General features: G+C 45.9%; 1 protein-coding gene across 1 annotated transcript; it reads right to left on the bottom strand.

The window, feature by feature from the left end:
* Positions 1–1165: 1165 nt before the first annotated feature.
* On the bottom strand, positions 1166–14801 carry LOC133342962 (plectin-like). Its single transcript, XM_061552365.1, has 11 exons — positions 14434–14801; positions 11151–11266; positions 10191–10256; positions 9893–10081; positions 9025–9111; positions 7970–8063; positions 7061–7592; positions 6312–6467; positions 5431–5631; positions 4733–4823; positions 1166–2825 (listed from the first exon to the last, which is right to left on the bottom strand). The coding sequence occupies exons 1-11, from the start codon at positions 14477–14479 to the stop codon at positions 2643–2645; spliced, it is 1761 nt and encodes a 586-aa protein (XP_061408349.1). The 5' UTR covers positions 14480–14801; the 3' UTR covers positions 1166–2642.
* Between the last annotated feature and the right edge of the window lie 99 nt (positions 14802–14900).

Genomic DNA, 14900 nt, shown 5'->3' with positions numbered 1-14900 from the left:
TTACCGAAAGAACCAAGAATATTAACATCCAAAGTCACGTAAAGGGAAATAATAAAATATTATTTCCATATTATTTCCCTTCTACGTGACTTTACCGAAAGAACCAAGAATATGAATCCCTGCAGTCACGAAAGCTTTAAATCAGAGGACGTTAACTTGAATACCAGCACAGTGGCAGAGGGCTTAGTGTGGACTAAGCAGGCGGGTCTCATCAGTGAAAAGCCAAGTGAGAGGATGAGTCGGTGGGGATGGGATTAGGCTCTATATATCTGTATAAAGACAGTGGCTACCAAATAATATTTATTATTCAATATTTTTTTTTAACGAAGGATCACCGATTCGGACTTTTTTTGTTTAAAGGGTGGTCCTGCCAATTTTTCTCAGTAGGGGGCAATGGTTAAACTAAACGGCTCAACCATTTAATATTGTGGCTTTCGCGTGATTATTTGAACTTATGGGCAATGGGAAATGAATTGGAAAGTGCTTGGATGGGTGACCATGATGCACAAGACGGATGTAGAAGGCCTTAAGGGCAGTCCAGAAACATCCAATGTTCTGCATTCACCAACCCACGGTCAAATATCCAGCGGTAGATTGACACAACTTGACTGCGCATGCTACATTTAGCCAACAGTCCACTTCGATGCCGTGCATTGTGAGCTTAAGAAATTATAATCAATGGGCCAGAGCAGACGTCGTTATCACCCGAAGTAGCAAAACGTGAGTAGTTTCTATTTAGATGCCAAAGAGTGAAGCAGGTATTTGAATAGTTCTCACACAATTCACCGTTGGCCACTTGAAGACATTTTAACGAGTGATGGCACCTAAGGCGATCCCAACGAGTGAAAATATTGTACACGTTTACTCAACATATTCCTGTCAATTTCCCCACGGATGTAGTCTCTCCATTTTTTCCTGTGCTAGGCCATCAGCTCCACGTCCACCCCAATCCTTCACATCACTTGGAACCAGCTCTTTCTTCTTAGCCTGCCTTTGTTTCTGCCCTGGTGCTTTCATGTTCATCGCTATTCTGCTGCTGTGGTTTTCGCCTCCCCTTTACTGCAGATCCTTCACTCAATGGCACGTCAAAGTGAACAAATAAGACGGCACACACACACATACAAAATGTGCTAATTATATTTATTACAATGAAGTGTAATAAGAAACAAAAACTTAGTGCAAAACCCAGATCCCACCTCGACACAATAAACAAGCAAGTCGTGTTAACATCCCTCCGGTGTTTAAATATATATTTTTAAGTATAGTCTCGTTCTAAAATTGTGTTTTTTTAAGTTGTACCACGCGTTATTTGGTACTGTCCCCACATTTCATTCAACGTGCTGGGAGCTTCAGGAAATATATGCCAAACGTGCTACAATCCGAAAAATACAAGTGCCGGCCACGCGGCATAACTGCAAATGCCTATGCAGTATAGAAAGTCATGTGTTGTTCGTGGACTAAATGCCCCATGGCAAAATATTCGGCAGCCACAGGGGTCACACGAGACGTCGGGGTCATCGTGACCCCACCGTGCATACACGCAAGGAATGAAATCATCGACTCACAAGCAAAGCCATGCACACTTTTCCATTATATTAAGTGTCTGCGGCGATGCAAAGTACGTAAAAAAACCTCTTCTTGGTTCTTTCGGTAAAGTCACGTAGAATGGAAATACGTGACTTTACCGAAAGAACCAAGAAGATGATTTCCTGCAGTCACGAAAGCTTTAAATCGAAATTTATACGTAAAAAACGTCACGCGTAAACATTTGTTCAACGTTTAGATTGCTTTACGGCGAGTTAAAATGCCACCGATTGTCACACGACCAAGCAACACCAGCTTCAGATTCTGACGTCATGAAACCCAACACCAGTTTAACAAAACGAATTATGTACATTACCATTTACCATAAGACAACGTTTCATTATATTTTATCCTTATCATTTCGAAAATTGTGAGGTGTTAGCGCCGTGGTTAAACGCACTGCACTGTGAAGCCAGCGATCGGAGTACAAAATCACGGCGACGGCTAACATCAGTGGCAAATAATAACTAAACAAGTCCTGGGCCCCCCTCCCCCCACTGCACCAATCCGCACTACTGGACTAATCAGTGACGTTTGGTCAATCAATTCATGTGATAAACACAGCACGGGGAAGCTTTCATCTAGCAGTGGATTAGGACATATTACTGTATTATATATCAATGATGCAATCAGTCATTACAGAAAATTCATTGTAGAATCGGACGTGGGCTTGTAACATATTTTGTGGGTGCATATTGCGCAAACGATAATCCAAATGGATACCGAACAGCTAACCACAAAAAACGCATGCATTCAATTATTAAAAACCCTTCGAGGAAAGTACTATCATGCCAACCACTCAACCCGGCCCCCGCAGCATTGATATACAGATTAAAGCTGGGGGAAAAAAAATCCCACAAGCACACAATTGAAGTTACGTAAAAATATTGTTGTTTAATGCAAGTAAAAGAAAATCCCACGAAACGTTGCGCGACATGTGCATTCCAACAACAGCTTGCTATTCCGACGTTCATACAAGACAGACTTGTACAAATTAGTTAAGAAGGTGACCACGTGTCTCAGAGGTCAGAGCACCGAGCTGGCCGTTTAATCCTTGTTTACAGAAACATGTTCTGCTTGTTGAGTTGGTTAGCCCCGGTGAAGCCGTACATGGCGGAAGTAGCTGCGGAGCGTTTGCCGGCAGCGTTCAAGCTCTCGTCGACGAAGGTCGGGAAGAAGCTGCGGTGGCGCCGATCTGTCAGACGCAGCCTGGACAGGCGTCCTAGCAGTGGAGAGGCGACCTGCGAGAATTCACAAAAAAGACAAATACTCCTTGTATATAGCCTACACAGACTGTTATGGCATGTGCAGGGCACATACCGTTCGCGATAACATATGAAAGCTGGTTTGGCATCAGTGAACCGACTTGACATCTGTGAAAATGAGCTTCATTAGCTCATTGGATTCCCAGAGTCTAAATAAAGAGTCTGATTATGAGCGAATGCTTTGGCCAGCACCACGCATCAGCTGCCTTGGTCTCCACCGGTGAAATTTTAGTTTTTTTACACATGGCAACAGGTATTCATTTAAGGTGGAGTCGACTTAGGGTTGGCCCAGGAACAATTCAGATAACTGCCACTGATGTACATTGTAGTCGGGAATTAAACTCGGGCCAAGCAGTGGCTGTTGTGCACGAGCACCCGTTTAGCACCATAGTTCTCATACAAATGCATTAAAATATAATCGGGGCAGCCTTCTGATCAAAAAAACCTCTTACACGTGACACACCGCAGGAATGAGAGTGCACGGCTCAAGATGAGCAGCAGGGTGAAAGAAGGCACACCGAGGAAGAAGCAGAGAAGGCATGACCAGGCCGAGATGTTAGGAGACGAGAGGCGAGGGAAGAGGGGGAGAGAAGGAGCAAGCAGAAGTGAGCTGCACGGAGCGGCATCTGTTTTCACAGGGGACAGGGAGAGGGGAGGGATTCAGAGTGGGGGTGACCACACAAAAGTAATGCGATTTGCAGGAGGCTTGAGCCGATTTAGATATATAAATGTCAGTGCACTTGGGAGTACCACGGCAAGGTTGACTATGAAAGCAGTGAGCAGTTAAACGCCTCTACAGCACCCCCCCCCCCGTTTCACTCCACAGCACAACCTAGCCTGGTGGTGGTGAACGCCTGTAAGCCAGCACTGGAGAGGCGAGGGTTGTTGATGGATCACACAAATGCTGTGAAACTCCCTTCACGTGGACATCGAGTTGCCATACCTTGGCTTACCAGGGACAATTGCGGTACAGTAAAGTGCAGATTGATATCCATCTGTATGGGATACAGTATTTCCCCCTCGCACATGTGGGTTTCCCTCTGGATGCTCCAGTTTCCTCCCAAATATAAAAACACACTTTAATTGGCCGAAACGCCTTACTACATTGGTGCTTCCACACGTTGTGGATTGTGCAGCATTGGGAGATGCATCTCATATTTACAATGACAGCATTGATCCTATCTACAGCAGAGCTGATGTTTGATAATGTACTTTATTTATACAGGAAATTCTCACTAAGTCTAAAGACGCTTTTTCTTTCAGGACTCTGCATTGAAATATTGGGCTATATTCCTCTAATTTGGCCATGAACCGAGTGGGCTGCATGCCGGCAGGAGTACCCTGAGAAAACCCACACACGAGTTGCGACGAATCAAACCTCTGAAAACTACGAGGTTCGCAAATCTAGTCTGTGCTGCCATCTCCTGGCAACTTCAACGCCCAGCGGTTCGAGAGTTTCACGATTCTACAGCACTTACTTTCATGGGGCGGCATAGTGGTGAGATGTTAAATACCTCGCCTGGTATGCAGGAGGTAGTGGGTTCAATCCCAACCCTGACACCTATATATTTGGATTTTGCATGTTCTCCCCGTGGTCGTGCGGATTTTTCTCTGGGTCCTCCGTTTTAAAAAAAATAATATCTAGAGTATTTGGCTCCAATAAATTTTCAAATTAGCCACCACTTCATTGAGCTGTCATTTGTGGCCAGGTTGCTTCTGAAAAGAGCCTTATAGCTCAGTGGGACTTACCTGGTAAAATAAAAAATATTTTATAGTTTTGTTGTTGTTGTTGTTGTTCAAAGCCCTCTATTAGAAGTTTGTGCCACCACGCCGAGCTTCTTTCATCCCCGGCCACATGATCGTTGTGAAGCGAATCGACTTACCTTGAAGACCCTGGATCCACTCTTGTCGTACATCTTCTTCCACTTTAGAATTTCTTCCTGCATGGCCTCCGACGACACCTTGTTCTCAGCCCTGCCAGGGCACGCGGAAGCACGGCACACAACGCTTCTGTTCAGTCTCATGCAATCCATTAAATCGATGAAGGAAAATCCAGCGAAATAGGAAGCTTTTGAGCTTTTTCAGGGCTCTCCGACATGGGTTTTTGCAGCTTCGTTTATGAAAAAAAATACTTTAAAGTAACTTTTCCTGTTTTAGTTCGCTCTCATGACATCATTGTACCGTATAAAAAAAGGGCATTTAACAATGCGTCTATTGTACATTAAATGGCATAGGTATTGAATCGTGAGTGTAAGAATCAATAATTTCCCTTTGTACACGTTGTGCAAGGAAGCAATGCAATGGTGGCACATTGATGATCACACTTCGCTATGAGCCTGGCAACCAGAGTTCAATTCCCGGACATGGCTACCATTAACACCGAGCGACACCTGAAAATCTGCTTTACTAACCAGTGCGGTGAAATATGGTTGAACAACCCCCCCAACGACCGGGGTGGGGGGGGGAGGCTTTAGGTCAAGCAGTGGATTGACAACAGAGGCAGTTACCCAACCTACAGGGGTCGCAGCGGGTCGCAGGCGAACAGGCTCAATCGTGCGGCGAAGGCACACGGATTACTCACTCTGCGCTCCGCAGGAGTGGCATTTTTTGCAGGAGCTCGTCTTTGGCGGCGCTCGAGGAGCCCTGCGGCTTGGCCGACTGGGCCCTCGTGACGACAGCCGCGGGCAGCGGCGGTTCCCCGACTTGCTCCCTGTACGCCTGGTGAATGGCGCTCATCTCGGCCACCATCTGCGTCATCTTGCTCTCCATGCTCTCCACGTTTCTGTGGTGGGCCACGAGCGACGGGACTGTTGTCAATGGTCGCAAACCAGCTGCTGCTCGCCGAACGGACGATCTCGGTCGCGCGTCTAAGCCGAGTGATTGTTTTGAGTCTCGTTAACGACATGCTTGTTGGTTAAGCCTGTGACCAAATTGCCCGGAATGCGCCAGATCTCAAAGCGAAGCAGGTTGGATAATATAAATTGCTCGGACGAAGCGCCAACGTGCTTAAGAAAACAGGTTTGTTGTTGTTCTAGGGTAGTGCAAAAAATATATATATCGCTTCACTGTACTTCTATATACTCAGGTCTATGCTCTCTGCTTTACCAACCCTTGCTCAATTCAAGAAATGTATTAACTCTTATCTGTTACACCTTCAATAAGTCCTGTTTGTTGCTTGAACATTTTGGGATTTTGGGCCTGCTCCAAAAACAACGGTGATGAAAAAAAACCCGCAGGATCCGCATGGCGCGGGGGAGGCCACTAAATCACTATCAGCCATGGTCAATCCACTGCTGGATGAAGGACTTACCACCCCATCGCCGCCACCTCTCACGATCCTGCCATGTAGTAATCCGCCCGTCGCCCGTGCATAAACTACATTGAACATTATTATAACGCGATGCATGTTATTAAATGTTCCCCTGCGCAACGGGTCACGCCTGCTCGGCAGGCACAGCGCACCTGGCGAGCTCGCTCCCGGCTTCGGCTGCGAGCAGCGTCACGCGCCGGCGTGGAGTCTTTGGGGGCGCTTTCTTCTGCCCTTGGGCCGCCTCCCGCTCCAGCGCCTCCACTCGCTCCTGCAGGCACTGCCTCTGCTCCTCCGCGGACTCCCTCATGCTGTGGACAAGGACCCCGTAAAAGTCTTGAGCTGGGCTATCAAAATATTTAAGTAAAATCGATTACTCCACCGAATATCGCTGCAATTGCTCAACTAGACAAATGGCACGAAAAAATTGTGTTGGGAGGCGGGGGGGGGGGGAAATCTGACATCATGTGTGCACCGTTGGATGGGCGACAATGGCCAGGGGTTTGGGACACTTAATTGGCACCATTAGCAGCGTGCAGCTGGGTGTGGCTTCTAGAGGGGTTTTCTGGCTCTGGGGCGGCTGCAATTTTTAAAAGGTGCACAAGTAATCAGCCGCAAAGTTAGTCGATTACGATTTGTTGTTGCACAAAAAATAAATATGATAGAACTGAGCCGATCAGCCAAGTTGTCCCACCATCGCCACGGATGAGCACGGTTGGCTACGTATGGTGTGAAATAAGTTCAACATACATACGGAGTATGGTGACAGGGGGTACACTCCTGTAACCCAATCAATGCACCTCATCTCGTAGGAAATTAAAAGCCAAGCATACTTTTAAGTCGGCATGGTTGTCAAAGCACACTTTAACTTGACGTGAAAGACATAATCCCACACCGGTCTCACCTGTTCAGCTCGGTCTTCAGCTTCTCAATCTCCTCGTACTTCTCCCGCACGTCCCTGTCCATGCGTTCCACGAGCTCCTCCAGCCGCGCATCTCCCTGCTGCAGGTGCTCAACGTCGGTGAGCACCGCTCGCAGGCCCTGCTCGATGGTCACCCGTTCCTCCATCAGGCCCGACAGCTGCTGCTCCAGCGCGGGCCCCTCCAGCGGCAGCATCGCCATCTCCTCCGCCGTCGTCGCCGCCGCCGCATCCTCGCCAGCACGCACACCGGGACCGTCGCACTCCATGGGAACTTCGCGAGCGACAGCGCCGCGCCCCGGCCCGCGTTTGGAGTGAGACGGGAGCTTCTTCTCGAGGCGCTGAACCTGAACCCGGAGGGTGGAGATTTCTCCGTCGCGCCGCGCCAACCGACACCGATCGGCGTTTGCACCGCTCTGCGCTGCGGGGATTTGGGGTGGTTGCGCGTGGCTGCTGGGATCGCCGCCCCCCAACGGCCGATCCGTCAAATCCGATTTTGAGTTGTTCTTTGGGTCCTCTGTTTGATAAATAAAAAGTTATTTCCAGGCTTTGTATTAAGTTGAAAAATTACGGGTTAATAAAAGTGCCATGTTTTTATCATAAATTGCCAACTCTTTTCAATTTAAATAGTATTTACACATTTGAACCTGGTGACCCAAGTGAAATTCTCGGCAACGAATAACAAATGGTGGCTGCGATACGCCAAATGGTCATGCCCCAGTATATGGTGGTGAAGTATAGTTAAAACAAACCCTTAACCAACACAGCATTAAGTAGTGGATTGACAAAAGATCTTGTATATAAATATTAGACTATTATCATTATAACTATGTGAATGTATATGAAAAGCAATCCATAACACCAACCTGTGGGAGGAAAACACACACACCTTACCTTTCAGGGGTTCTAAGACTGTCTGAGATGTTTGTAGATTCAGTTGCAAGGTCCTCACTTGCTCCTCAAACTCACATTTCATCTGCTCCTTCTCCTGTAGAGACAAAGACATACAAGACAAAGATCCCCCCCATATAGCCTTAACAGACTGTTGGGGCAAATGCTGTTAGCAAATACCTATGAAGGCCGGTAATGCACACGAGGGGGTGGGTGGTCAACACCATGTACGGACACCTTTGTCTACCTAGTGACGATGTTTTATACACTGCACCAGATATTCATTTGAGGCTGAAGCAACCTAGGGGAGGCCCAGGACCGGTTCAGATAATCGTCACCTGGTGTTGGCCGTGAGCATGGACTCAAGCGACAACAAAACAGCCGACTGGTAGGGGTGGAATTACGCACGAATTTATAAATTCCTCAGTTCGCCATACCTTCATCAAAATTGTAATAATGTGGTACATTTGGATATTTTGCACCATTCTTATAGTGCAAGGCCATCATGATGGAAAGCGCCAAGTTTCACAGAGAGAAGTCTGCAATAGTTTATTCTTCAGCCACTTGAGATCCTATCGTTCACTGCAAGAGATATATAACATATTGAGAATGAATCGCTGCCCTTAATCGCAACAATCTATGGAATCGTCAGGGATGGAGGGTAAATCCTTTAATGATTGTGCAGTTCCACAATTTCAGACGTACGTTTCAGACACTTAAGAGATGCGGGTAATCATCAGTATAATCATTAAGGTCACTTTTACTTGGGGCAAAGCATGTCAACCAATTAGAACTGTAATTCAGATAAAAATTACGTGTCCACCCTTGTGGTGATGGTGCATTCAGTGTCGATGGTTGGCATCACACCATTTACTCATTCCTGTAAATAAGCCATATTTTGAAAATCATATGAACACCCTCATTTCGAGATTAGTATATAAATGTTATTTATTTATTTGTTGGCTTTCCTTACTGGAAGCTAACACTACACTTGTACGTGTGCAATAGTGATGAGCGAGGTCCGATAAGCGGAGAGCACGCAGGAAGCAGACGGTCACCTGCTGTTCACTCTCCAGCTTTAGTTTCAGCTCCGCCAATTCCAAGCACAGTTTGCCAAGTTCGCTTTTCAGCTCGTCTCTCGAGAACTGTGGAGTCAGGTACACACAAAGCACAGCAACAGTGCCACGATGCCAGTCGTTGAAACAGGTGATGCAATACGACACCGCGTCAAAGTTAAAATAGAAGGGTGGTTTTTACGAATCGTTGCCAGATCAGCTTCGAGGCTGCCGACACTTATCTAGCTTGACCACCCGAATGCGAAATTGTAGTCGTTGCTCTGCATCAACATCAGCCATATGAAAAAAGACTGCCGACGCGATTCAAAATTACGACTTACGATCCAAATGTTACGTTGCAGGATCGAGAGGGATGGTAAGTGGCTAGATGAGGCATTGATCCAGGGCTGGATTGACCATGGCGGATAATGATGATTAAAATGGCGGATGATGATGATGATTAACACGGTTGTCAACGTACGATGCGAAAAGAAGTTTAAGATACATACAATGATGGTGATCTCAACATGGACAGAGAATTTCCCAAGCAGATATCAGTCACAGCGACGAAGATCATTCCCTGAAGTGCAACCTGCGTTTGTCACGGCTAAGAATTCCAAGATAAATGTTTCTGTGTTTTAATGTTAAATGTACAAGTTATTTTAAAACCTGTTAACATGTAGGGGTTTTATATGCTGCAAGATAACTGAAAGTGATGCCAAGCAAGTATGACTGACCTAAGGTGATGGCTCAATGTCCAGGTTGAGGAGGCTACAAAAACTCCACCTTGGAGTTTTGCAAATTAAGGTGATAACACAAGCCAACCACTGGGGTCGACCCTTTCAGTGCGTGGGTGTTCAGTGCCGCTCACCTTAGCCCGCAGCATGTCGTTGATGCTCTGGAGCTCGGCAGATCGCTTCTCCGCGGCGGTCGCCCGCGTCGTCAGGGCATTGCGCTCGCGCGCGCCAGTTTGCAGCTTCTCCTCCGCCTTGCGCAGCTCCGCCTCCACGGCACGCAGACGGCGCTCTGTCTCGGCACACTGCTTCACCAGCAGGCGCGTCTGTGGCGGCACGAGAGGCGTTGGCGGCGGTTACCGGGCATCCACTTTTCGATCGATTGGCACGAGGGGGCAAGGGTGAAACGAACTGGACGGGCACACGACTTTTTACCTCCTTGTCTGTCTCCCTTTGCTTGAGGTCCGTGTTGATGTTTTGAACCTTCAGTGCTCTATCGGGCTGCGAAAAGTAAATAAAGAAGGTTAACAAGTGGATCTTTCTCTAAAGTCATTGGCCCAAGGGCAGGTGCATGGCTCAAGTTCCTTCCTTCCCCTCCAATCCCCATGCCCCACACTCTGCAACTCGCAACGTTGTGTTCTTGAGAAATTATTTCAGAACGAAGGTTTGGGGGTGGTTTCCCTTTGACTTATACAACAGTGACTTTAGGTGACATCATCGCCGAATTACACTCAGCATAATTTCGAATGTAGAGATGACAACTACGCATCTTACCGTTCTTGTGCCGGTCTGGTTTGTTTCCAGATTTTATTGCTTGCAAATTATGAGACTTGCTTCAACAATGTACGTAGAGTTAACGCTACATTTGGAAACTGTTCTTTCTACGATTAAGCACCTCGTACATGATTTTTTTTGCAATTTTCACCGTTTTAAACCAACCCATCCAATGAAATATTGCCCTTGCAAATTTGCACGTTCGTGCTTTCGAAATCAAAGTTTAAAATCTCGTTTAAGAAACACATCTTAAGAAAATATGAACTTCAACTGAGAGTTAATTTTTTTACCATTGGTTATTGTTATTGTATTATTTACGTCATAATTGTACACTGTTGTTATTGATATTTTATCACAGATGGTTAGTCTTAGCAGACTCTTACCTGGTTACACATAAAAGTTGAAGACGATGATGACTAACCAAACGGCTCTTTCATGGAACTGCTGCCAAAAGCGGTCCACACCTTTCTCAATCACACAATTCCAGCCGACGACCATCCACAACCACAATCAGTGTCAAATGATGATACTCTGCACCATGTAATAAGAGCGGTCCACGCCTACACACCGTGGTGGCAAGAAACCACATTACTCACGCCTAACAAGGTGTTTGTCTCATACCAGGCAAGAGTTGACGTTGCCGCTTGACTCGTTGCCATGCCTGGGAGCTGCTACGGCAGCAGCGACAGACCTTCTCCCCATCTTGGGCTTCACTTCCATCACCAACCCCGGAGGCTCTGCAAGAGTCGTGGGAGAAACGGCAACGGACATTTTTAGGTGGTCGTTGAAAAGGAATTGCGAGATGTTTAATGTAGGTAACTTCGAAAGTCCAGGCAGGGGACGATGCACTGGCGCTGTGGACATTCAAGCGACGTGTTGAAACTCGCTTGAAGCTCATGTGCGGTGCACATTTCTCAGGCCGGTGACGTGTGTGCGTGTGTGTGCGCGATTTGCAATTGCAGCAGTTTCACGTAGCGTAGCCAACAGCCGTTGGGCTGGCTTAATCGTTCTTTGAGCACAATCTTAACCGTGCCGTTTCGTTTTGCAAATAAAAAACAAGTTAAACTCCCATCAAATTATAGTTAGGACAATTCGCAAAGCAAGCGTTTACTTAGACGTTCGTGTAGGCAAAAGTGAAAGAGTGCGTAACAATAAAGTGTGCCGCTTTCTAAAAAGTATTAATGTGAATCAGGCTGTGTGCAGAATATTACATGGAAATAGTGAAAACATGGATAAACGGAACCCCCTTCCGTCTCTGCATTCAGTATAAATAGAAGTACGTCTCAATCAAATTGGCCTATCATTGGCTTTGGAGGTCCACATTTTCCAGCAGCATGTAAGAATGCTAAATCTAGACCAGTCTCTCGACCTTTTTGCGTTGAAATCGGCATATTTAGGTCACGCTGTTCAACATCTTCTGGGTTTCCAAACGTTATTTCAAAAGAGCTGATCCACAGTCACGCATCACATTAAAAGCATTACATCGTCAGCATCGCAGCTCGGCAAGCAATTGTAGCTCAGCAGACCTGGGATCAATTATAATTGAAATCACGACAGCATTGTTAGCCGAAATTTGAATTCCAATTACACTGCCATAGCAAATTCATTAACAACACGATAACAATTTGCAATTGCCCCCCGGGTCTGGGGCTCAAAGCACTGCAGATGAATTCCATCCGTGGAGCAGTATTGCCCTCTACTGGTCGAGGTACGTTCATTTAGTTATTTAGTTTTAGCGACGTGCCTTTTCTCTATTGTACGCTACTATTAGGTTTTTGTTTGTTGTCGTTTTAACTTGCCTACTGGACATCTGTGAAAAAACACATGAGCTTCATAGCTCATCGGAATCCTCCAGTCTAAATAAAGCTTCCGATTCTGGAGTTTCTCTATGGCCATGACCGAATCATAATACAGCACTGGACACACCAATAAACTTGTGCCCGTTATCAATATATACATAATAAAGTACGTACAGTATACATATTCTCATACACCCACCGGATTATAAGACGCACTCCCAACCATTGATTTAAAATACAAGTGGGGAAAGAGTGAGTCTTGTCCATCCGGAGAATACGGTGTTTGTAGAGAAGATGTAATGAAATCGCCCTTAACGTTACCCAGACCTCACTCAATCTCTGACGTTATGCAGGTTTCATGCTGGCTAGTACTTTTATGGGAGACACCCTGGAAATACCTGGCTTCGAGTTGGTCAGGAAAGAGAAGTATAGTACAGCAATGGATTATTGCATCTATCAGTGTGGAGCTTTGAAGTAATACCCGCACCCTCGTTGCAAATACCACCAACACCAGGGTATTCCTCCAGATTCTCTCACGAACCCAGACTCTCATGGATGATAATTGACAAACATCGCCAGTGTGGCAGGGCACCTCATGAGAATCCAGGAGAGATGTTTTTATTGACACGCTTTTATTTAACTCACTCTGTTGTTGTTGTCGTATTCTCAAGTTTTAACCCACTTCCCAATGTGGTATCGACTGCAAACTTGGTATACTTATGTCATACTGATGACAAAACTATATTCTATCAAAAAATTGTTTTTAAACATTATTTTTTTATATGTTATCTTTCGGCTTGGGTCTAATTGTCCACGCTCAACTGACGTTGGCTGTAAATCACCACGATTCCTTATGTTATGACAAGCCTCGGGGCCACTTCCTGGAGTTCTGCCATTACGAGTAGGGTACATTTAATCAAAGCGTGTTTAATAAAAAGTATTTTAAACATTACTTATTTTCTTGGCGGCCATAACGTTTACTACTTACACGCACAGACATGTCCTTTGTCAATCCAAAATTGAACGAAGGCCTCTTTCCATGCCTGTGGTTTGACCATACTTCACCATCCAGAGGTTTTTTGGGTGAGATCGCGTAAATATATAAATGTGTCGTTAAAACCCGCCACCACCCAACACAGCCAACTAGTGAGGGTTGTCACGTAAACAGAACGTGGCCAATTCGTCACTAGTACAGCACTAGTGTATAGTGTAGTGTATAGTGTATACTAGTACAGCACTAGTGTGTAGTGTATAGTGTAGTGTATAGTGTAGTATACTAGTACAGCACACCGGTGTGTAGTGTATAGTGTAGTGTATAGTGTAGTGTATAGTGTAGTATACAAGTACAGCACACTGGTGTGTAGTGTATAGTAGTGTATAGTGTAGTGTATAGTGTATTATACAGGGGTGTAGTGTATAGTGGGGAGTATAGTGTAGTATACTAGTACAGCACACCGGTGTGTTGGAGAGCCAAGCCACAACATTCACAATCGGAGTACGACGTTTCGCCAGTAATTACAACCAGCTTCACCAGGCGACAGCCAGATTTGTGGAGAAGTCTGTTTCGTTCCTTAATGTAGAGGCGCTTCTGACAACCCTTACTAGTTGGCTGTGTCGGGTGGTGGCGGGTTTAACGACACATTTATATATTTACGTGATCCAACCCCAAAAAAAGCCTCTATTATGGATGATATTGGTCGCGAAAGCCTAAGTGTTAAACATACTTCACCGGTCGGGGTTTGGTGAAGGTGGGGTGGGAGAATTTATACGTGGGAGCACACAAGTACGGTACAACAGTGGATTTTTGCTGCTGTTGCTTTCTGCTGCCCACAACTGAGCCCCGAGAGACAGATGAGAGATCATTAAACAAAACAAACACACACACAGTCAAATGTAACAAGACAAATTCAAGTGTGACAACAGGAATACTGCACGTTCGTTACTGCAAAAACCATCAAAAGATTCTGAACTAAAGAACTACACGACGCAAAAATCAATGCACTTCTTTAGGACATTGTGGTGAAAATGCACATTATTTTTTTTACACGTGATTTTTGATGTTTGAAAACAACTTTAAATGTGTAATAACTACACAAGACACTCACCCGCACTGCAATTCAGTCTCTTCCTCTGTGACCTTGAGACCGGCATGTCGCGATTCTTCACACTTTGTATTATATTTCCTTCGTGGTCCTATTCCCAAGATGTATTCTCACTAACCGCACGGGCGTGCCTATATACTCGTCCCTAATAACCGAAGCACGGGTTCCCCTATATCCCCGCACTGTGACCCTACAGCCTACTCAACCGCGACCTTAAATCTAGACTCGCGTCCCAATCTACCGCAGTGTTATTCCTCTACAGTATCTAGATTAATGTCCTTAATATCCTGTATATATACACACATATACACACGTGGAGCGAGAGAGAGAGCGAGCACCATCTCCCATCACCACACGCCGATTCAAATTGTCCCCCCAACGCCGTTGGTCGTCCACTCGTCCAATCGCGATGCGCGGCGTCGTCCATCTGCGCCACGACTCACAAGGGGGGGGGGGAGATTTTAGCAACT

This window comes from Lethenteron reissneri, chromosome 16 (assembly GCF_015708825.2).
Source record: "Lethenteron reissneri isolate LAM-NWPU_2019-01 chromosome 16, ASM1570882v1, whole genome shotgun sequence".
NCBI lineage: Eukaryota > Metazoa > Chordata > Hyperoartia > Petromyzontiformes > Petromyzontidae > Lethenteron > Lethenteron reissneri.
The sequence above is the reverse complement of the archived record's forward strand: the minus strand, read 5'-3'. Positions and strand labels throughout refer to the sequence as shown.